We start from the raw sequence: 25,000 nt of genomic DNA on the forward strand, positions 1-25,000 counted from the left end.
TTGGATCCCATACTCTGCGTTTGGCCTCTTTCCTACTTGGCATTCCTTTCCTTTCATAATCCTGTAGATGGTTAGCAGGTCCCCTTGTTCTCTTTTGTTCTAGTGTCGCCAATTCCAGTTCACCCAGTCTTTGTTCATACATCAAGTTTGAAAGTGTTATGGCCATCTTTGTCGTTGCTCTTTGTATTCTTTCATATTTTCTTATATTCCTATATGTACTGGGTGACTATAACAGTGCCACATATTCCAGTCTTGGCCTTATCAGTGTTTGTAATATTTTTTTTATCATTTCCTTATCCAGGTATTTAAAAGCCACCTTTATTGATTTCAACAAATTGTATGTTTCTCCAACTATTTTATTTATGTTTATTTGGCGACATGTCTTTGGTGATGATTACTCCTCCTAGGTCCCTTTCTCAATTTACTTTCTTTACTTCTTTTTAATTCATTTTATACTGTCCTGATAATCTATTCTTGCTTTTTCCAAATTTGATTATACTGCGTTTCTTTATGTTGAATTCTATTTCCCATCTCTTGCTCCACTCTGAGACCTTCTTCAGATCACTCTGTAACAACTCAGTCTATTTTGGATCTTATTCTCTTTAATAACTTTGTATTATCCACAAAGAAGTTCATGTAGCATTCAATACTTTCATCCATGTGATTCACATATATATAGCAAAACATTATTGGAGCTAGTACTGACCCCTGTGAGACGCCATTACTCATTTCTTCCCATTTTGAATATTTGTCTATGAGCACTACTGTCATTTTTCTTCCATGTAGGAAATCCTCCATTCAGTTCAATAGTTTTCCATGTATGCTTCCTATTGTTTCCAATTTATATAGCAATTTTCTGTGTGGTACCTTATCAAATGCCTTTTGTAAGTCCAGGAATGCACAGTCTGCCCAGCCATCCCTTTCTTGCAATATATCTACCAATCTTGAATAGAAACAAATCAAATTAGTGGTACATGATCTTCCCTGTGTGAATCCAAATTGCCTCAGGTTCAGTATATTGTTCTCCAGGTATTTTGTCCATCTATCTTTGATGACTCTCTCACATATTTTAACTATTGTACAGGTGAAGTCCTGATTTTCCGGGCTCGGATATTCCATTATCCCAGAAATTCCATAAAAAATCACCGTTAAATTGATAATCCGTGTAAATTTGCAAAATCCGTGTAAATATCTGTAAAAAGTCACCGCTAAATCAATAATCCATACACTATCCTGCAAAATCCATATAAATATCTGTAAAAAAACACCACTAAATCAATACAGGTAGTCGTCAACTTACGACCGAGTTCAGTTCCGACAGACAGGTCGTAAGTCAATCTGGACGCAAGTCAGACTTTATATATAGTATATGTTACCCTTTATACATTATTTTTGTTACTGTATATATATATATATATATATATATATATATATATATATATAAATTATATTTAGCATACTGAAATAATCTTAGCATCTTTGAACTATGTTGTATAGTATTTTTAACCTTTTTATAATTTTATCTGATTTTCTTTGGGAAATGTAACTTGGGCCTAAGCATACTGAATATCATATCATATATCCTATCATCTTTGACCTATGATATTTGATACTGTATTTTTCAACCTTTTTATTATTTTACCACTAGACTTTCTTTAGGAAACGTATGCATACTGAATAAAATCAAAGGATTACAAAGGCGGAGCATGCCAACAGGAAACCTTTTGGTCCATAACTAGGTCGGATGCAAAAAATATGTATATGATAAAAAAAAAGATAAAATACAAAAAAAATTATAATAATGTAAATAATAATAAATATAACAAATAATACATAGGTATAGTTAAATAGTAAACAGTAGATGATAATAAACTGATAAATAATAATAAATGGAAATCAAGCAAATAATAAATAAACTGACAATAACAAACATATAATCAAATAATATAAAATAAAAGGCAGTCATAAAGGCATCTTGCTTAAATGTTTAAACGAATCCTAAAGCTTCGAACTGAACTACAGCTCAGTTCCTTGGCACTGTTTTAAAAATATGTAGCTTGGTGACATCACTTGGAGAGGGAGAACACCCGGTAGGTTACACAGACACTAGAGCAAAGAAGAGAGAGAGGAGATTTGATAGCTATTTACAGAATCATGAAAGGCATAGAAATTACTGATAGAGAAAATCTGTTAAAATGGGATGACAGAAATAAGAGGACATGGAAAGAAAATAAAAAAAGACAGCTATAGAAGAGACCTGAAAAGGAACAGCTTTCCTCACAGAGTAATTGACAGTTGGAACAAGTTAGATGAGAAAGTGGTGTGTGCAAAAACAATACATGAATTTAAAAATAGTTTAGATAAAATGATACGAAAACGGGACACCACGAGCATAGCTCCCCTTCCCGTAAAATACAACTAGGTAAATACACCATTGTCAAACTGACACTGACAGGACTGGGGAGAAGACAATATGGCATCTCGAGCCTAATGTCGCAACTCCATTCATTAGTGTATTACTATTTGATTAATGCACTTTTTTTATTGATCTCCAAGAAAAGCATATACAGTATTATATTGATGTATTATAATTTACAAAATGAATATTTTTCTATATTATGTAGGTGAGTAGTTCTAAAAAAAAATTATTTTATCTGCTTGATAATTATACTTATTTTATGGTCATTAGCTAGTGCAAACCCCTAATATGGAATCCTTGACATACATTGGGCCCACTGGATATAGAAACATAACGGGGATGGCAGGATTTGGTAAGTCATACAGCATTCTAGTGACTTTTAAAATTATTTTTCTATAGAATGATTATGTTAGGTTAGGCTAGGCTACTGAGTGTTGTAGATTTCATGTTATAATCCATGTTTGCATGATTCTGGAACTCGCCCCTTTCTTTTTGCATCTGAAAGATCTATTTTTCTTATAGAATGGTTATTTTAGGTTAGGAGTTACTGAAAAACAAGTTTCATGTCAAATATCCGTGTTTTTCAGCTTAAATGATGAATTACAATTTTCTCAAAATCCAATCACTGTTTTTCGTCTAAACCTGTTCTGCATATCTTTATTGTATACCACACTAGCTCCTAGAGAATACCAGTACAGTTTTGTTATAAAACCATGAACACCCACATTCATTCTATATGATATACAAATTTATTAGATATTACAAATTATATTCTATCTTATTATCTTTGAGCTACGTTCTTTAATATTCATTAATTTTTTAAAATTTTCGTTAGGAAACGTAGCCTAGGCCTACGCATACTGAATAAAGTCCTGTCATCTTTGACCTACAAGTACCTTTTTGTTAAATTAAAATCATTGCAAGGTACAATCAGGAAAATTTCTATTTCAAAACACATTCTTTTCGTTTACATACTGTACCGAAAATATTGTTATCGACAACAGACTAGGCATAAACAAAGTTTACTGTTACATTTTATTAATAGCAAAACATAATAATACAAAATGCTGTACCGAACATATTGTTATCGACAACAGACTAAGCATAAAAAAAGTTTTACTGTTACATTTTATTAATTGCAAAACATATAAAAATACAAAATGCAAGGTAAATTTTTTTTTCAAAACGCATTCTTTTCTTGTATGTACTGTACTGAACATATTGTTATCGACAACAAACTAGCCTAGGCATAAAAAAAGTTTTACTGTTACATTTTATTAATTGTAAAATATATAAAAATACAAAATTCAGGGCAAAATTAGGAAACATTTTACTTCAAACAAAAAAAAATGAAAGAATATTTTGCTGACGCTGCCGGCAGCCTGCCAAAACTATCGTAATTGTGTCTCATGGCGTGCAAAGTAGTTGTACTGCATTGCCAGGCATAACATTGCAATTCTATTACTATTAAATGTTAAATATTATTGCACTATCTCGTGGTCGTAAAGTCGATCAGTCGTAAGTCGCATAGGTCATAAGTCGATGACTACCTGTAATCCATACACTATCCAGCAAATTTGATAAAAAAAATCCAAAGAAAAATCAGAAAAATCAGCAGTTTAAAGTTTATTCATCGTACCGTACCAAAAAAAGTCAGGCAGTACCATACTGATGAGTGTTTGTGTTTACAGTTAACATTCCTGCCACTAGTTGATGCTATTGTTCATCAAGCTACCAATGGGGGGAGACACTGTAGCAGACATTTTGAATTATGCAAGAGAATTCAACAGTGAGGTTGCAAGGAGTCTAAATGAGGAAAACTTAAATGAATGGATGGAGGTAGACGCTGATGCTCCACTCACTCACCAAGTGTCAAATGAAGAAATTGTTAGAATGGTAACAACTCCTGATGGAGGAAATGAAAGCAGTGATGAAGAAGAAGTAGATGATGGCACTGTACAAGCTGAAGATTTTTCTCAATGAAACCATCAAACTCGCTGAGAAATTTATTGCTGCACTTGAGCAAAGGCCATTTATTTCTGAGCAAGAAATTATGTGGATTTACAACCTCCAAGGAAAACTCATCAAAGAGAAGCCCAAAGACATGAAACAACAAAAAATCCAGGATTTTTTAAAGAAAATGTCTGCCTCTACACCACAACCTCTGCCAATGTCACCTCAACCAGGACCTTTTAGTGCACCAGATCTCTGCCTCTAACCCTAGGAGCAACACACCAGCAGCATCGAACCCTACCCCAGAAACGCCTGATGTGATTTTACCTGGATTTTTACATGACACATCTGATGAAGACCCAATCCCTGACATCACCCTTGCCGCTGATAAAACTCCATCCACCTCTATGTAATTCATCTCTGCAGTAATTGTGTGGGTTCTACAATTTGTAGGCGGAAGAAATCACCTACCCTTGGTAAATACAGTATAGTACTATGACTCATTCCTGTATTTATGGATTCTTTTTATCATTTACCTGTACCTGTATTTCCTTATTTAACTTCTTTTTTAACTTCTTTAATGACTACTTAATTAATTTCCTTATCTCTAGTACAATTTTTATTAATTTACAATGAATTCCTGCATAATCTGTAAAAATTGATTATCATTTCCGGTAAAAATCCCGAGGATTTCGGATAATCGAGACTCGACCTGTACTCATTAGGGACACTGGTCTATAATTTGTTGGGGTCTTATTTTCTCCCTTGTATATTGGCACTATATTGGTATTTTTCCAGTCTCCCGGTAATTTTCCTTCTTTGAGTGAGTATTCAATTATTTTGTATATTTTTCCTGTTAGAAGGTGAGAAGTTCATCTATACATTCCCTTAGTATTTAGTTTGCAACTCCGTCTAGGCCATGTGATTTGTTAACATTAAGCTTTAATATTTGATTCCTTATTTCATTCTGAGTAATATTTAATTCCTTCATTTGAGGAAATCTTACTTCATTTCCTTGATCACAGTTTTGTAGATTTTCTTTTTCTTTGGTGAATACAGATTTGAAATGTTTGTTCATAATATGTCATTTCCATATCCTCTGTGTATTCTTTATTACCTTGACATAACTTGAGTATTTCCTGTTTGTTTTTTAGTTTGCTGTTTACATATCTATAAAATAACTTGGGTTGATCTTTACATTTGTCTATTATGTCCTTTTCATAATTTCTTTTTTCTTCCCTATGTATTTTTATCCTTTATATAAGCAGCCTGAAGGGATTTCTTCCCGTCTTCTCCTTTTCTGCATGAGGGGACGGAGAGGGGAGGGTCGCCGAATTTATGAAGCGGCCTTGCTGTGGATGTGCTGTGTCTTGCGACACTGCTTCTGACCCAGGGCAGTGGACAGGATGCAGGGATGACCCATCATCCAGGAGGTGCCAAGATAAGAGGGATGGAGGAGGGTGGAGGGGAGTAGAATATGTAGGGAATGGAATGGGTGGGAGTGGTTTGTATACCTTTTCTTTTTGGCTACCCCCTGTGTAAGGGGGAGAAAGCCTTTGGTATATGTATGTATGTATTTATGTATTTTTGTTTCTTAGTTTGGTGTGTATTTTCCATTTTTCATTTTTCTTTTTATCTTTTCCAGGCTCTCTTCTGTCTTTTGCCTCACCATTTTTTTTTTTTTTTTTTTTTTTAACCAGGATTTTATATATATATCCTTTCCTGATTTTGTGTAGGTACATACATGTCCACTCCTTCCTTATAGATTTCCTTCCAAATTGTCCATTTCTCTTCCACCTTTGTTTCTCCATTATTAAAATTTTCCCAATTTGCTTCTTCAAAGAATTTTCTAAGTTTCTTTAAATTGTTTTGTTACACATTAGTCTTCCTTTTCTGTGTTTTTCATTTATTTCTATATTTGTTTCTTCATTTAATTCTAGTTCTAGTAGTATATGATCACTTTTTCCAATTGGAGTCTTGTATTTGATTTTATCCACAATTTCGGGTTCTGATGTGAATATCAAATCCAATCTTCACGGTTCATTGTTATTTCCATATCTGGTATTTTCCTTGACCCATTGCGTCAATGTGTAATCATTGGTCGTTTCCAGTAATGTGTTTCCCCAGTGATCTTCACCTTTCACAGTCATTTCTTCCAAACATATTTCTTTCAAGTTAAAATCATCCATAATTACCAGATTTCCTTCTTTCTTTAGAGTTTCATTTAATGTTTGTCTTGTATCTTCCAGCATTTTGGAGTGCTCACTTTTATTCCATGCATGAGTTTTAGGCGGGACATAAATCACTGCATACTTTTTATTTTTCATATCTCTATCCTCAACTCTTATCATAATCAACTCCATATTGTTCTTTCCTTCTGTGATTTTTGTCGCATTTAGGCCTTTCTTGGTTAGCAACATGACTCCTTTACCATGCTTTGTTTATTTGTTTCTGATCCAACAATTATGTAATCCTTGGCCTATACTATTTTGTGGTAATGATCCTTTTAATTTCATCTCCACAATCCCCATTATATATGGTTTTTCTTGTGCCAGATAGCCATTCAATTCATCTATTCTTGATATCAATCCATCTATGTTGGTATATGTTACCTTCAATTTTTTCCTTTTCTGCCTTTTCTTCTTTCTCCTGCATTTCCTTTTTCTCTTATGTACCATTTCCTCAGTCTCAAATCCATCACACTCCAAAAAAATTCTTCCTTTTGTTCTCAGTTCTTTTCTCATTCTTTTCCTTAGCTTCCTCGTTTAGTGTTTTTTCTTTCTCTTTTTCCTCATCACTCAGTTCCTTTTTTATCCATAAATTTTCGTAGTTTTTACTTTTTGCTAGTCTTCCTGCATTAGTTAATATTTCTTCTATCCTCTGTGAATTTAGTTTTACTTTGAGAGGTCTCTTTTCTCTTCAGAATATGTATTTACCTAGTTGTATTTTACGCGAAGTGTATTTACCCAGTTGTGTTATACGGGAAGGGAGCTATGCTCGTGGTGACCTGTCTATCTTTCTTAAAATCTTGAATAATGTTTGCACACACTGTTTCATTATATAAATTATTCCAGGTATCCAGTACTCTGTGTGGGAAGCTATATTTTTCAGGTCTCTTTTATAGTTAACATTTTTTAGTTTCTTTTCGTGTCCTCTTGTTTTTCCATTGTCCCATTTTAGTAAATCATTCCTATCTAGGATTTCCATTCCTTTCATGATTCTATAGATAGTCAGCAGATCTCCTCTTTCTCTTCTTTGTTCCAGAGTTGGTAATCCGAATTTGGACAATCTTTATTTGTATGTTAATTTGGAAAGAGTTGGTGCCAATTTTGTTGTTGCTCTTTGTATTCTTTCTAATTTCTTTATATTCTTTTTAGTACTTGGTGTCCATAGTGTTGCTGCATACTCTAGTTTTGGTCGTATTAGTGTAACTAATATTTTTTAAATAATTTCTTCATCCAAGTAGTCAAATGCCACTTTCATTGACCTTGATAGGTTGAAGGTTTCTTTGACTATTTTATTGATATGTTTGCCTGGTGTCATATCTTTGCTGATTATTACTCCAAGGTCTCTTTCTGAGTTCACTTTTTTGACTTCTTCACCAATTTTATAATTTCTTGATATTCTGTTTTTACTTTTTCCAAACTCCATTATCCTACATTTCTTGATATTGAAGTTAACTTCCCACTTTTGAGTCCATTTCCAGATTTTGTCCAGGTCTAACTGTAATGATTCACAATCCTCCTCTGTTCTTACTTTCTTTAGTATTTTTGCATCATCTGCGAAGAAATTCATATACCGTATTTTACGGCTTACAAGATGCACTTTTTTCCTAAAAAATACCCTGAAAAATGCTAATGCGTCTTCCAAGACGAATGTTGTATTGTAAGGCAACACCCAGGCTCATGTAAGCTTGGACACTTGACCGATAGCGACCTGGATTTGTATGTTGAGTCATTACACTATGATGTTAGCTTAAGTACTATTTGATTCAACCTTTTGACCCAGGGCGGTGGGCAAGGTGCAGGGATGACCCGTCATCCAGGAGGTGCTCAGATGAGAGGGAGGGTGGGAGGGGTGTGGAGTGTATTTAGGGATGAAATGGGTGGGAGTGATTTTATGCCTTTCCCTTTTTGGCTACCTCCCTTGAAAGGGGGAAAAAGCCTTGGTATATGTATGTATGTATATTATGTAAACTCAGTACTTAGCTGTCACAAGTATTTCCAATACTATAATCCTTCCTGGAGCCTACTCGGCGTGTGGAGAAAATGGGCCGTTCCCTCGTCTCATAGCAACACACACACACACATACACACGAATGCATGCAAATGCCAGGTGCCTTTATCAGTTACCACCAGGCTATCACACGTGTCATAAGATTTTTTTGTCCTGGAAATTATCACCCATGGCTAGTTCATCAAAACGGTTTAGTTATACTATCGCATACAAGCTACAAGTTGTATGATATGCCAAAGAACACTGTAAAAGAGCAGCAGAAAGACACTTTGGACCACCGCCTACCGAAAAAATGATTCGGCAGTGGAGTTTTATATATCTACATCCATATTTTTTAAATTTTTATCTTATTTTTATGAAAATAAAACCACCCTTGGACAATAAAAAATGTATAGTATATTTACAAATCACCAACCAGTATCATCGCCATACAAACAAAATTAGACAAGTGATTTCGTAATGTAAACAGTACGTCCAATACATGTCGTCCTTGCTTCTTATGTTTTTGTGTTCAGTGGTTGGGTATATGGTGAATGTGTTCTTGTATGAGAATGACTTCTTTTTTTTTCTTGGAAATTTCTTTCAAATATTAGGGTGCGTCTTCCAAGATGCAGCGTCTTGCAAGCCGTAAAATACGGTAACATTCCACTCCTTCAGCTCAGTCCGCTCGTGACCTCAGCCCAGTCCGCTCGTGACCTCAGCTCAGTCCGCTCGTGACCTCAGCTCAGTCCGCTCGTGACCTCAGCTCAGTCCGCTCGTGACCTCAGCTAGAGACCTCGTTTTTCTGCACAGACACCAGCTAGTGAATACCTGTGAAATTTATATCTCCGAAAAGTGTAAGTGATTGTGTTGTGTTTTTGTGATTGTATACGTATAGCGCTATACAGTTACAGATATAAGATAAAGTGCAATGTTCTATTTAAATTCAAAACAGTTTTCTGTTACCGTACTCCAAAGGTAGGAGAAATAGTATAAGGTAAGCAGAGTAAGCTTCGCGTATTTAGTTTATTAGAGATCGCTTTGATTTTTTGTTGTTGTTGATTTGTATTTTCTCTTTGCTGTTTTTATTGCTAAAGGGGGAGCGAAATGGCTTGTGAAGGTTGTGTGAACCTAGAGGTCCGTCTTAGGATGTGTGAGGAGGAAATTCGTTTTCTCAGGAGTGCGCTCCGTGAGAAGAGTGAACCCTCCCCACAACCCAAAGAGCGTTCCACTGCTTCACCTACTGTCACTGCCATGAGCGAGTGGCGCTCCGTGGGGTCCCGTTTGTCGAGCCCGCGTTCGGTAGACGTGTGCCCTGTAGAGCAACCGCTGGCTCTAGCCAATCGTTTTGCTCTACTGGAGGATGAAGTGGCTGAAAACCAGGAGTTCTTGGTGGTGGGGGACTCCATGGTGCGAGGCTATGACGACATCCTGCAGCGGAAGACGAAGCGACGTTGCAAGCTTGTATGTCAACCGGGCCGTGGGATCGTCGATTGTACCCGGTCCATCAGGGAGCAAGGACGGAAGAACACGGTTACGATTGTTCATACGGGAAGTAACGATGTAGGTAGGGTGAGATCAGAGGAGCTTGTTCGGAATTACAAGGTCCTCCTTCAGGAGATGAAGGAACGTGGGAGCCGTCACGTAGTCTGTGGGATCCTCCCGAGGATCTACGCAGGCTCGTGTTGGAACAGTAGAGCCATAGGGATCAATCATAGGATATCGCAGTTGTGCACACAATTGGGATACCACTTTCTTGATCCTTGGTATCTCTTTTCTAGGCGCCATGACCTTTGCGCTTCTGATGGGATCCACCTTACCCGCAGAGGCAAAGATGTTCTTACAAACCTCATTGTGGGAGTTTGTAATGAACTAGCTCCTTTTTTAGGGCAGAAGCCCAAAGGGAAGGGGAAATAGAATGTACTTGGGAAAACAGTGTAGAGTATAGCATTAATGTAGAACAATGTGCCAGTATAGGACAAAATATAATTTTAGGATATAATGTCGCTAGAGGACGAAATGTCACATTAGGATATAATGTCATAGGACAAAATGTCGCAATTGGATGTAATGACAGTGGAGGACAAAAGATCACGATGAGAAGTAATGATAGTGGAGAACAAAATATCACGATAGGATGTAATGATAATGGAGGAGAAAATATCACGGTAGGATATGTCAGTGAAAGCCAAAATATAATTTTAGGAAGGGATACCGGACAGAATGTCAATGAAGGCCAAAATATCATGGTAGGATGTAATGTCGCTAGAGGACGAAATGTCACATTAGGATGTAATGTCATAGGACAAAATGTCACAATGGGATGTAATGACAGTGGAGGACAAAAGATCACGATGGGAAATAATGATAGTGGGGAGAACAAAATATCACGATAGGATGTAATGATAATGGAGGAGAAAATATCAAGGTAGGATATAATGTCAGTGAAGGACAAAATATAATTTTAGGAAGGGATACCGGACAGAATGTCAATGAAGGCCAAAATATCAAGATAGGATGTAATGACAGTGGAAGACAAAAGATCACGATGGGATGTAATTATAGTGGAGGAAAAAATATCACGGTAGGATATAATGTCACTGGAGGACAAAATATAATTTTAGAAAGGGATGCCGGCGTGAATCACGGTGACGTAGGGGGACAAAATGTACAAAAGAGATCGGATGACCGTGATCGACCAGATGTCCGTGATGGGGGAAATGTTAATTTTGATAGAAGAAATGTTAATGAGGCATTGAATGTCAATGAAGGACCAAATGATAATAATATAGAGCAAGGTATAAATAAAAAAAAATTATAATATAAGACATGATATTGAAACTCAAAATGTGCCAAAAAGAAATAATCACGAGTTTCTTAAAACCATGTACTTTAATGCTCGTAGTATTAGGAACAAATTTCAAGAAATACAGGCGTATGTCAAAAGCGAAAATCTCGATATGATAGGAATAACTGAGACATGGTTAAATGGTACAGAGTTCGAAGCTGAATTTAATATTGCGGGATTTAAACACTTTCATCAGGATAGAAACCACATGAAAGGTGGGGGTGTTCTATTGTATGTTAAAAACAATGTTCATGCTTGTGTTTTAGAGAAAGTGAAACAGGATGCATATGATAGTTTGTGGGTTGAGTTAACCCAAACAAATGGACAAAAAATTAATATAGGTGTAATATATAGGCCAAAGACATTATCATTAGCAGACGACAAACTGTTATTTCAAGAACTGTCTAGTTTCTGCAACCGGGATTTATTGATAATGGGTGATTTCAATTTTACTGACATTGATTGGATGACCCTTGAACATGGCCATATAGGTAGTTGCTTGATTGATTTTCTTGGTGACAATTACTTAATTCAGCATGTAAAAGAGCCCACAAGATATGGAAACTTACTCGATCTTTTGATCACTAGCCGCGAAAGCATGGTAAGTGATGTAGAAGTCGGTGAATCTGTTGCAAATAGCGATCACAACTTAGTCAGATTCAAACTCCTAAACAATTTTAGAATAGATACTTGTGCTTCTAAAATACCCGATTTCAGTAAAGCTCAGTTCATAGGACTACGTTAGGAGCTTCAGCTTACAGATTGGGAGGCAAAATTAAACGAAAGGCCTGTAGATCAGATGTGGGAAATATTTCAAAATACGCTCACTAAGATGATTCAAACTTACATTCCTTTTAAAGGTCAGATATCAACAGATATACCATTCGCTAAAAATCATCGTATTGCTCGAAAAAGTACTTTTTAAAAGCATACAAATAAAGTTTTTACCTGTTACAGAAGAATTTATTCAGAAAATTCACTTTTAATTGCGCCTCACATACCACTTTTCCGAAGTCTAGATGTTCTAGTCGATTAGTAATTAGTACCAGTAATCGCCGCTAGGTGAACCGGCGGTGACGTCACAGTTGCCAAACAATTGGACAAAGAAACACACGCTGTAGTTCAGCTCAGTCATTCCAATCGAGTTATTCATCTTAATGTTCATTTTTAATCCAAATTTGTTCGCAAAAATGGCCCATTGTGCATTCCAATTCGGAAGGATAGTATGTATGGTGGAAGAAGAGGAAGAGGAGTTTGATATCGCCGAACATCGCATTGTAAAGCCTTACCAGTTCGAACTGATAATAGGACAGCCCGTTTCTTCGTCGGAATACAGTGCAAGTGAAGATGAAGAAAGTGGTGAACAAAATAGCGAAGAAGAAGGGGAAAGTGATTTGTCAGATTCAGAACCCGAGACCACGGGGGAGGAGACGGAATTCGACGGCGACGTTGATTTAGACGGTGCCGAGAATCAAGATGGGCCTACCACCCCTCTTAGACGCAAACGCAAAAGATCTGACCACTCTCATAGGATTGGGAATACCAACTGGTATGAAATTCAGTGCATTATTCCTACCTTATTCAGGCTATCATTGCAAGCATGGGATGGGGTCCTTTGTTTTTATGTCGACGATCATTTGTCAGTCTCTCTCTAAAATTCCAAGCATGGGGGGAAAATTAAATGATATGAATTGCCTTGTGGCCATTTCTTCCTGCAAGATCGAGATTATTCATTTAAAATACTGAAATGAATGAATGAATACATGTAAATAAAATGAAGCCAAATAATCTTTTAATAAGTACTGTCAACTGTGTATTTTCTATTTTACTAAACACAGTAAAGTGCATAAAAATAAAAATATGTACAAGGAAAAACATCAAAAAATGACTATCAATATTTATGCAGTTGTTTCTTTCAGGCTATACAGATATATTGCTTACCGGCACTTCACCAGATGGATTTACCACATCCTTGGTAAAAAAAACAGAAAAGTTTTGCCATCTTGTGCAGTCTCACGAATTCGTGCACAGTGGGAAAGTGAGGACTATACATACTGTGGTTTCAAATATCCCCAAGTTTGATGTGAACGTAATGACATGTGATATAAATATCAGGAAGCAATGTGGACTTATGAAATCATTGTTAGTTTGATTACAAAGTCATGTACCATGTACTAGTCTGTTGACTCTTTATCATGTTTATGTGATGGCAATACTGCTGCTGTACACAAGCTAGTCAGTGCTTCAATGATTAAACCGTGTTCGCGATTGTCTTTCAGACACTACATCTGATTTAGTGTGTCTTTTGTAGGAATCTGCAATATTTTATACCTCCGGTCCAGCGGCGGCGCCAGGAATTTTTAGTTGAGGGGGCTGACCAAATTTTTGGGGGGCTAATAGTAATATGATAATCGTCGGCACCCACTCGTGTCCGAGTATCGGGTTCTAGTCATTCGTCTCCTATCTTCGTTGATGTTTGTGTCTTGTATGACTTGCGAGGCCTAGTCGGTGGTGGAAGAGTCGCGGGCAGTGTTCGCAGGGGAGTGTGGGGGGAGGGCGGGGTTGTTCGCGTCGCTCTCTTCTCCTTCTTCTTGCCTCATCATTTTCCCTCCTCCTCTCCTCAAAGTCCTCGGTGCCTTGGCGTGTTGTACTCCTCCATACTGCCCGGTCCCTGGCAGTTTGTTCCCACGAGGAAGGGTCGATGTTGGCCATTGCCAGGGTGCGCTTGAGCTGGTCCTTGTAGCGCAGTTTAGGTGCTCCCCGTGGTCTGGTCCCGTTGGCGAGCTCGCCATAGAGCATTTTCTTGGGGAGCCTGGATGGATCCATTCTGTGGATGTGCCCTGCCCAGCGGAGGCGGTGATGGATGATAGTGGCCTCAACGCTGGTCATTGAAGCTCTGTCCAGTACTTCCAGGTTGGTGATGCGGCTCTCCCAGGTAATATATAAAATTTGCCTTAGCTTATATTGTTGGAAGCGTTCTAGGTTTTGTATATCGCTTCTGTATAGGGTCCATGTTTTGCTGGCATATAAGAGCATGGAAAGGACTACTGCCTTGAAGACCATGATTTTAGTGGCCATCGTCAGTGCGTGGTTGTTGAACACGCGGTAATTGAGTCGACCAAAGGCGGAGTGGGCTGCCCTGATCCTGTTCTCCACGTCTTTCTTGCATGTGGGAGAAGATGTTAGGATGCTTCCTAGGTATGTAAACTGGTCCACTTCTTCTAGAGGTTGGCCATTTACGATGGTGTTGGTATTAGGGAGCAGGAGACCAGGTGGGTGCTTGACTAGTATTTTGGTCTTATCTGTATTGACCTGCATCCCAAAACGTTCATAGGCTGCATTGTATGCATCTGATAGTGACTGAAGGTCCTCTGCAGTCTGATATGATAATAGACATATATTATCCTCATTTCAGAAGGGGAGGGGGTTAATGGTAGGGCTAGCACTGATGGCTGACAAATCTTTAGCCCTGGCAATTAAAAATTCCACTTAATAAAATTATTTCAATGAGTGTTTTAAATTTTCAATTTGCTCATTTCAGTTGGGGGGGCTAATGGAGGGGCTGGCCACTTTTTTGGGGGGCTAAAGCCCCCCCCCCTGGCGCCGCCACTGCTCCGGTCCATGGCTTCAGGGCCAGTTTAATTCACTAGGCCTATATAGGCCATCCTGCATGTCCATGGAATTTATAACAAGCCCTCTCTGACATAGGCATAGGCCTAAGCCTAAAGGTGCATCTCCACTATGCCGCTCGGCTTTGCCACACGGCAAATGCAATTGGCCCTCTGCATTTCGGCACAGGTACTCACTAGACTTTCAGTCAGTACGTGCCACGCAACGCAAGATGAGTGACGAGGGCGATGCAGTTCTGTTGAGAGCGGCTGCTATAATTACCGATTTTTGTGTACCTGCTCGCAAAAAAAGATTTTGGGTTCGTCCAAGTCTCAAGAGTCGAAATATATACAGTGGAAGTGATTTAATGAAAGACTTGATTTTAGACAATGCAAACGAGTTAAACTTAAAATACCGATGTGATATGGGATTTCGAAATTTCTTTCGCATGACAAACATTGACTTTCAGACTTTGTTGGATCTCATTGGTCCTGCTACTGCTGTATCTGAGAAAGCTGTCGATTTGCCCAGTGATATGATTGTAATGTAATGATGTGACATATGGACTTGTATCTGGCCAACCTAGGTTACATTGCACTCTGGATAAGTGTAGGTGAGGGAGGATGGTAGTTTTGTGATATGTCACAGAGGTAAATGCAACGAGGAAGTATAGTAATAAATATTGAGCTGGACATTTCCGTAGTCCAGTGTAGGTGTATCATCACTATACGATGATATTGGTTCAAGTTGTTTGTACGAACCATTTAGGATGACTTGTGCATTTGTACGTTTATTTTGTATTGATTAAAGTTATTTATATCTATTTAATGTACTGTAATTATTAAATAAATGCATTGTATCATCACTATACGATGATATTGGTTCAAGTTGCTTGTATGAACCACTTAGGATGACTTGTGCATTTGTATGTTTATTTTGTATTAATTAAAGTTATTTGTATCTATTTGATGTACTGTAATTATTGAATAAATGCATCACATGTTTATTCCTTTGGGATCTTGTATATTGTATTTGTGTAGGGAACCGTTTCTGCGCGTATCGCTGTGCGTTTGTTCGCGTGGATATTACTAGGGAGGTGACGCTCATTACACCGACATTCTCGTCGGTGATTTCGAGGTGTGAGGCGGGCAGCGGTGAGGAATCAGCGTCCGAGGTGAAAATGTAAGGACCTAGGTCCCTGCCCGGGTGATGGTTTGATTTTCACACTAGAAGGCTTGGAGCACTAATGTGAGTTATGATTTCTAAATTTTGTAACATGTGATAGGAGCGTTGTATTACGGTTAACAGATTGTTTGCGTAAAGTAATACTGATTTCAATATATTGCTTGTATGGAATATGATTTAGATGAGTACTTACAATAGCTTAAGTTGTGAAATTTATAATCGTGTAATTAGCCATAGAGGAATGTTGGACTTCTTATTTGTTACTAATGTCTATATATTTCATACTATTGTAACTGTCATTGTAGTTACGTTTATTCAAAAGATTTATTGATGGTTATGTAGAGGATTATCCTCGTTTAATTCCAATGTAAATTTGCACAAGTGTTTTTTTGTTGTTGATGGTTTCAACACTTTTCACGTTATGTATACTGTGGATTTATGTAAGGATATTTATAATATACTCGCAGGTTGAAATACATGATTACGACAGTCCACGGAGTTTTAGTGTGAAACAGTAGGTAATCACCTTGTACCACCATTCATAGTGATATTCGTACGTGATTAAACCTATTTTAATTTAGGGAATACAATAACAAGACGAACCAATTGTAATTTTATCTTTTTCTACCATATACTTCTGAATTTAAGAAGAAAAGGGACATTACGGACATAATTCCGCTGATGACGTCATGTCCCCAGCATGACGTATCTATCCGTTTTGATGACGAGTTTCCGCAGGACGGCAACACTATCGGCCGCCTGGCGTCCACACCTAGAGAAGCCGATCGGCTTCCTTTGATGAGAGACCGCCACCGTTCGGGTTAGGATCGGCATGCAGATCGGCTTACGATGCAAACCAACGGTCACGTCTTCACTGACTCGGCCTTGCCGATCATGCCAGCCGATCGGCATAGTGGGGATGCACCCTAACGCATGCACATGATGCATGGAGTCAGAAAAAGTAAACTGCCTACGGTACCTCAAGCCTCCGGCGTTTATCAAACGCTGACCTCCTACTTTTCTTTTTTGGTTTCGGCGTGGAATCCTTTGTAGTAGCTGCAAAAATTGAGGGCACGGCATCAGGTTTTAGATGTCTCCTGGTCTTCTCCATAAATCCAATCGATAACGCTAGATTCATTTCGAAGCATTCCTCTTCGAAGTGGTCAGAGCAAAGTTCTGAAAACTTCTAAGGCTCCCACAGTTTGCCCGGTCTTTTGCCTGCTCTGTTCACCTTTCTATCCATTCCGATCGTCGGGCTGGCTCCGAATGACAAAATGACACGAACACAATAGACACGCGTGCGGGAGACGTGAACGTCAGGTGTCAACTGGCTTTCGACCCTACTCATGCGGGGTTGCCAGATTACTCACTCCAAGCCTTGCGGCATTTGATAAAAATAATAAATACGTAATTTAGAAATATATATACAAAACACACACAGAATATAATACAATATAAATATACTTAATACACAATACAATGATAAAGAAATGTACTGAAATAATACAATGTATGTATTATACACCATCCCAACACAAGAAACTCCTCCCACTTCCACTACCATTGTTGCAGCCTCCAGCAACGCAGTACACCATTATTATCACAATTTTGTGACAATAAAAAAAAAAAAAAAAATTGAGACACTCGGGAGACGACACACGACTGACAATGCAAAAGCGATACGATGCACTCTCAGAATAACAATATTGTTTGGCAACTGTGACGTCATGAACGCGGAATTCCCCAAACGTTCCCGAAGCGCACGGGCGGGTTGTTTCGAATAGCAGACGACGCAATGAGATGAAGACAAACAACTGTTTTTGCCAAATTTGATAAGATGTAAATGGTGGAATTATATAGAATACTATCAGTATGCTTTTTTATGTACATTAAACTGTAAATACAAAAAGTTACGGAAGTCTTGATATCTGACCTTTAAGGACAGACGTCCCCCAAATCAGGCTCGCCCAAAGTGGCTCGACAAAGAAACTGAAAAAAGTATTGCTAAAAAGAGACAGGCTTATAAGAAATATAAGTGTTCGGGTGCATCTAATGACTGAAAGTTATGTATCAATACAGAGAGATTTAAAAAAGACTAAGAAAAAGAAAACGACAATACGAAATGAACATTGCTGATAAATCCAAAGAGAATCCCAAAGAATTCTATAGTTCCATTAGAGGTAAAAAGGTTGTTAGGAATCACATTGGTCCACTATTATCTGCTGACGGTCAACTTGAATATTCAAATGAAGGAATGTGTAATATCTTAAACAATTATTTTAGCTCGGTATTCGTAAACGAAACACCTCAAAGTCAATTCCAAACTGAAACCTGTGAAAAGTCTGGGGTAAACTTACTCACTACGGTAAATATAACAAAAGAAAGAATTAAAAGGTGTATAGACAAACTCAAAATTAATGAAACACCAGGGCCTGACGGTTGGCATCCAAGAATCTTAAGGAAATGAAAAATGAGATTGTTGTTCCATTAGAAATTATTTTCAAGAAATCCATCATATCCGGAGATGTCCCAAGAGAATGGAAGCTAGCTAACGTTACTCCCATATTCAAAAAAGGTGACAAAAAGAAACCAAATAACTATAGGCCTATAAGTTTGACTTCAATTGTAGGAAAAATAATGGAAACTATCATCAGAGATGCTATCGAACAACATTTAGAAAGTAACCGTTTGATAAATGATAGCCAGCATGGTTTCAGACGGAAACATTCTTGCGTGACTAACTTACTCGAATTCTACAACACAGTTATCTCGAATTATGACAAAAGAAACAATATAGATTTAATATATCTAGACTTTGCAAAAGCTTTTGATACCGTCCCACACGAAAGACTACTTACTAAATTAGCTTTGCATGGAATAAGTGGTAGCCTATTAGGTTGGACTAGTAATTGGTTGAATGGTCGAAAACAGAGTTGTTTTAAATGGAAAAACTTCTGGATGGAAAAGTGTTGCAAGTGGAGTTCCTCAGGGTTCTGTTCTTGGGCCACTTCTATTCATAGTTTATATAAATTATATAGACCATGGACTAAAATCTACTGTTTCCAAATTTGCTGATGATACAAAACTGTGCGGAGTGGCAAATGATCACTCAAACCAATTAGATATTCAAGAAGATTTAGATCAATTACAGCAATGGTCTGAAAAGTGGCTAATGAAATTCAACACAAGTAAATGCAAGGTAATGCACATAGGTAAAATAACTAAGTACGATTACAAGTTATTTGGTAATTCGTTAACAAAAGTGGATAGTGAAAAAGATCTCGGCGTAATTATCAGTAACGACCTCAAATCATCCAAGCAGTGTATTTCAGCCTCTGAGAAAGCAAATAAGATTCTGGGACTGATTGCGCGATCTTTTGATTTCAAAAGTCCATCACTCATTAACAAGCTATATAAATCGTTAGTTCGTCCACATTTGGAATATGCTGTTTCTGTATGGTCACCGAATCTCATTAAAGACATTGACAGACTGGAAAAAGTACAACGGCGAGCCACAAAACTGATTCCAAATATCAAAAATAAATCATACGAAAATCGACTAAAACACATGAATCTGTTTTCCCTAAAAAAGCGTAGACTCAGAGGTGACTTGATACAGGTCTTTAAGATTTTAAAGGGAATTGACATCAAAAGTGACCAAATTTTCGCATTGAATGAGAATCAGACAAGAAACAATGGTCTCAAACTATCCGGAAATAGATTCAATTTGGAAGTAGGTAGAAACAACTTTGCCAACCGTGTAGTAAATGAATGGAATAAACTTCCTGCACAGGTAGTGCAATGTAGTTCAGTTCGAAGCTTTAAGAATCAATTAGATAAATACCTAAGTAAGATGCTGTAATGATTATAATTTATCTTATATTATTTGTTTTTGTTTTGTTATCATTTGTCTGTCTGATTTTCATTTATTATTAGTTATATGTCAATTTATTATGATTTACTATTTACCTGTTTGTTTATCATTTAACTATACCTATGCATTTATTTATGTATTTTATTTGTTATTTACATTATTATAGTTTTTATTTATTGTTTTATTATCAATATGATTTTTTTTTCGCATTCGACCTAGATATGGATCAAAAGGTCTCCTGTCGGCATGCTCCTTCTTTGTAATCCTTTGTAAGAGAGGGAGGGAAAGATAAAATGTCAATAAATAAAGAAACAAAACATCTCAGTGTTCCTTGTAATTATTGGGTCTGCACGACGACTGGTGAATTTCCGAGTCCTTCGTCACACGAGATCGAAAGCAGCAACAAAGACTTCCACAGAAAACGCCATTCGGGTGTGTAACATGACAACATTTGCTAAAGATTAAAAAGAAAAAAGTATTCGTGTTTCTTTTTCGTGGGGCTTTAATAACAAGAGCCAAGTTTAAAGTTGAAATGTTCAGGAAGACGGAGGAGAGAAATGATCAACAACTGAATGGAGAAGACTATGAAGGAAAGAGTGCCAATTCCTCTCGGAGGAAAACCGCTGCTATCGAGCATAAACATGCTAATCTACGACTTAGCGAGAAGTCTTATGAAGCTTATTTTACAAGAAAGCGTACTAATACATCCCGTTATGTCTTGAACCAAACTATTAGATTATACATAAGAGTAAACAAAGTTTTTTTTTCTGGAGTTTGATCATTTTATTACTCAAAGGGGGTGGATTATTCATTACTTAATTCAGTTCCTCGATTGCGCTGAAGTCTCATCAGTAGACTCAGCCTCCTTCATTCTTCTCGATCCTGACTGATGACATCCTCTTCAGGTTGAAGTAGACTGGGCAGATTACATTTTCTCGATGCTTCAGTCCTTCCTCTCTTCCATTGGTTAGGTTAGGATAGGTTGTGGAAGGTTTGATCCATTTTTTAGAGGCGATATGAGCAGAGGAGCAAGTAGTGGAGGCGATGTGAGTAGTGGAGCAAGTAAAAGGCTGTTTAGCTCTACGGATTTACTCAAGTAAATCGCAGCCAATTGTCTTGTCCAGAGCCAGTCGAGATCTGCGCTAGGAAGCAAGACAACTGACCACAAAGGCTGTGACGGTTGCCACTACATCAATTTTCTGTCGTACATTAATATTTACAATGTGACAGAAGTAGGTATCTACATGCTTGAGTGGTACACTCAACATTAAATAAAAATATTTACAATTATGATACATAGAAAGTATATGACATTTTAATCATACATGGTGAAAAATAGAATATAAGAATAATTTCTTCTGTGGACGTACGCTTCTCAACGGTCGTATCGTTGGTGGACCAGCTTTTTTTTTTTTGGCGCAATTAGTAGATTTCCTATTTGGTCAAATCCTCGCTATTTCATTACAAGGGGAAGAGCATGGGTAACGTGCCAAGGAGTCTCGGGGAAATCAACTGTTTTAGCGCATAAACATGCCAATTTGGGAATTGTAGACCGAGAGGGTCCTGGCTAAACCGTGATCCCAAAGTCTCCAGGGGCCGAATTTATATTAGAAAAAATAATAATAATAATAAATAAATAAATAATCCTAACCCCTACGTCTAGACATAAATCCTCGAAAGGGCGGAGATTTTACGTAAATTCCTATGTCGGTGACCTAAATGCTTATGTCGAGGTATGTCTAGACATAAATATTTAGGTCTAGATATAAACATTTAGGTCTAGACATAAGCATTTAGGTCTAGACATAAGCATTTAAGTCTAGACATAACCATTTAGGTCGCCGACATAGGGATTTAGGTAAAATCACCGACATTTTGAAGATGTATGGATCATTTATAAGTTCGGCCCCCTGAGGTGATTTAGTTCGCTAAATCAACAAACCGGAAACTTGTCACCGGAAACTGTTCTTCGATAAGGGCTGCTACCGTCCTCGCATCTTCGTCAATCTTGATCCATCGAGAGTTGATTTTGATCCGTCATTGCCCTTTCAAGGGGTTATCACACTGGGCTGTTTTTCCTCCAACCTCCGATTCGTCGGCGGTACCGCCCACCTCCAGAAGTTTTTCGCCGGGAAACCACAACGACGAACTATTTTGTTTCCTCGTCAAAAGTACATAGAACGTCATTTGATATGCTGGTGGAAAAGGGCTTTCCTTCAGCATAACAGATTCCTTCTCGAGAGCTGTGGGCAGCAAATTTGCACCGAAAGTCGGAGGAAAAGTAGCCCAGTGTGATAATGCCTTAACTCCATTAAACAGTCTCCCTTCTCGCGCTACCCAGAACAAACCCGTGAGTGATGACGTCACGGCGTCTACGCGGTGGGACAGACAGACATTATTAATTAAAGAGGCCGAAAAGAAAACCAGGAGCAACGCCACGTACGTACCCGTGGACATGTGAGGTGTGAGGGGAGGGGCGGGGGGAGGAGGAGGAGGAGGACGTCGAGGAGAAAGAGCTGGATGATGAGGTAGTGACGGAGGTAGAATTGGAGGAGGAGAGGGAGGCAGAGACAGAGGTAGAGCTGGAGGAGGAGGAGGAGGTGGAGGAAGAGAAGCAACTGGAGGCGAAGGTGGAACTGGATAAAGAGATAAAAGCGAAATTGGAGGTGGAGGGTGAAGGAGGAGGAGGAGGAGGAGATGGAGTCACAGATGGACGCGAAGGCGGAGGTGGAGGCGGAGATGGACGTGGAGGCGTGGGCGAGGGAGGAGAGGAGGAGGCGACGAATTGAATGACGAGATGAACTAACTCTGCTATTTCATATTATATATATATATATATATATATATATATATATATATATATATATATATATATATATATAATATGTATATATATATTTTTATATTCATATTACATATATATATATATATTTATATTTATTATATACATATATATATTTATATACATGTATATATTTATATATATATATATATATATATATATATATATATATATATATATATATACACAGATATAATTAAATATGCAATCATGTTCATAGGTATGCCTATTCGACGCAAATGCAAGATCCTTCGAAGAGTACACATTGATTGAAACCCGTTTCAGTGTATCTTTAATTTCAATTATTTTTATTATCACCATTATCATTATTAGTATCATCATTATCATCATCATCATCTGGCATGCCGGTGTTCATTTTTCAGACACTTCATATTTTCTCCGCGAATGGAGGTCGTCGATTTTTGAGTGAATATTAATAGGAGGCCTCCCAGCCTATTATCCATCTTCATAAAAAGAAAAGACGGGATCATTTTCTTCATCCATCTCAGTAAACATTTAAACACACAAAAGTTGCAGCAATAGATAGAAAAATATAGATCCTTATCTCTTGTATACCTTAATGAGGTGTATCAGTTTTTCATTTTGTACCTTATAAGGTCGACTAGAGTTTAAATCCGATTGCTAATGATGACCGCCAGTTACCCTGGTAAGGCAAATAAAGCTTAGGTTGAAGTTAAGCTCCTCCTGGCTTATACTCGCCACTTTTGCCTCTTTCATATATTCCACTTTTTTTTCTATTCGCTCCTCTCCGTGCGTCCTCCTCACCCCATCTACCCCTCTTATGTTCTTCTGTTTCCGAATTCCGTCTCCCTTCTCATCCCCCAATCTATGTACCTTCTCTTCTGTTCTTTACTATTCTCCCCCAATAAGTTGCTTTCGTGCTCATCATGTATTCTATGTGGACCTTTACACTCTATGTCTCCTTTTTCGGTTTTCTTCTGCCCCTTTCCCCCCACCCCCACTTGTTACCTCCTCACCATTTTACCCTTATCTCTTCCACGTGCCCAAACCACCTCAACAAGGTTCTGATCATCTATTCCACCACAGTCGTTCATTTTTCAGTTTTGACATTTGTCTCCCAACTCTTCTCCACTGTGACATTCCCAACGTCCACATCTTGTTTCCGTACAACGGTACGAATTCCACTATACATAGCTTCCACATCTTGTTCCCACACAACAGTGCGAATTCCAATGTACAATGTACCCTCAACCTTTATTCTATTTGTAGTCTTTCACTGATGAGGGCGACGGGAAAAGAACTCAAACCAGCACAGATGTTACAAGTAACTAGGGAGGGACCGTGAACGGTGGCGCTCCATGGTTGCCGAAGTCCAAGAGGATATGGCACGACGGTAAGTAAGGTAAGTCTTTCACTCACTATCCACAACCTCTTAAACCCATTTGTGACTACAAGAACGTAAGAATGGAGGAGATTGTAAGAGACCATTATGCCACCATTGGGCATTTCCATGCCTTTCACCACTCGTCATCCCCAACCAGCGCTCACTGCGTGGTTAGTCTATTCCCTTCGTTAATCACTCTGTTGGTAAACCAGTTCTTGCCTATTTCTTTTTTAACCCAAATTTGTCCAATTTTGTACGTCAAAGGTAGGATTTCCTTTTGCCTAGGGCCAAGTGGTTTTATTCAACTGTAGGAAGACCACGGTGGTAAATGGATTAAATACAAGTCAATTCGCCTGTATATCTCGGTCCACGCTCCATTTCCTGTTCAATTTCTCCATCCGCCATCAAATCTATCTCAAGTAAATCTAAACATTTCTACCTTTTCCAAGCGACTTCCTCTTAAACGGAAACAAAATATTTCCGTCTCTCCCTGTTTCCTATTACCATTCTTCTTAAAGTGAGATTCACGCCAAACTCACTCACTCTCTCTCCTCTCAGACCTCTGCAAACCTTTTTACCATTCCCTGGAACTCCTTCTCACCATCTCGGTCATTACAGCTTCGTCTGCAAACATTACGTAATTTGTCACCTCCTCCTCCTCCCTTTTATAACTCTTTTACGGTTAATTA

At 38.0% G+C, this 25,000-nt stretch overlaps 1 protein-coding gene across 2 annotated transcripts in view; it reads left to right on the forward strand.

Annotated features, from left to right (window-relative positions):
- The window catches only part of LOC143035097 (uncharacterized), a 149,382-nt gene extending 125,068 nt beyond the window's left edge, over positions 1–24,314 (forward strand). Inside the window, exon 5 of one of the 2 annotated variants that reach the window (XM_076201654.1) lies at positions 24,197–24,314. In XM_076201654.1, the coding sequence (XP_076057769.1) occupies positions 24,197–24,207 (11 nt within the window). In that variant the 3' untranslated portion in view covers positions 24,208–24,314. The remainder of the gene's footprint in view (positions 1–24,196) is intronic. The other variant, XM_076201653.1, reaches the window with a different exon arrangement.
- Positions 24,315–25,000: the final 686 nt, after the last annotated feature.

Source organism: Oratosquilla oratoria, chromosome 18 (genome assembly GCF_046742065.1).
Source record: "Oratosquilla oratoria isolate Oo_2021 chromosome 18, ASM4674206v1, whole genome shotgun sequence".
In the NCBI taxonomy this organism is placed as follows: domain Eukaryota; kingdom Metazoa; phylum Arthropoda; class Malacostraca; order Stomatopoda; family Squillidae; genus Oratosquilla; species Oratosquilla oratoria.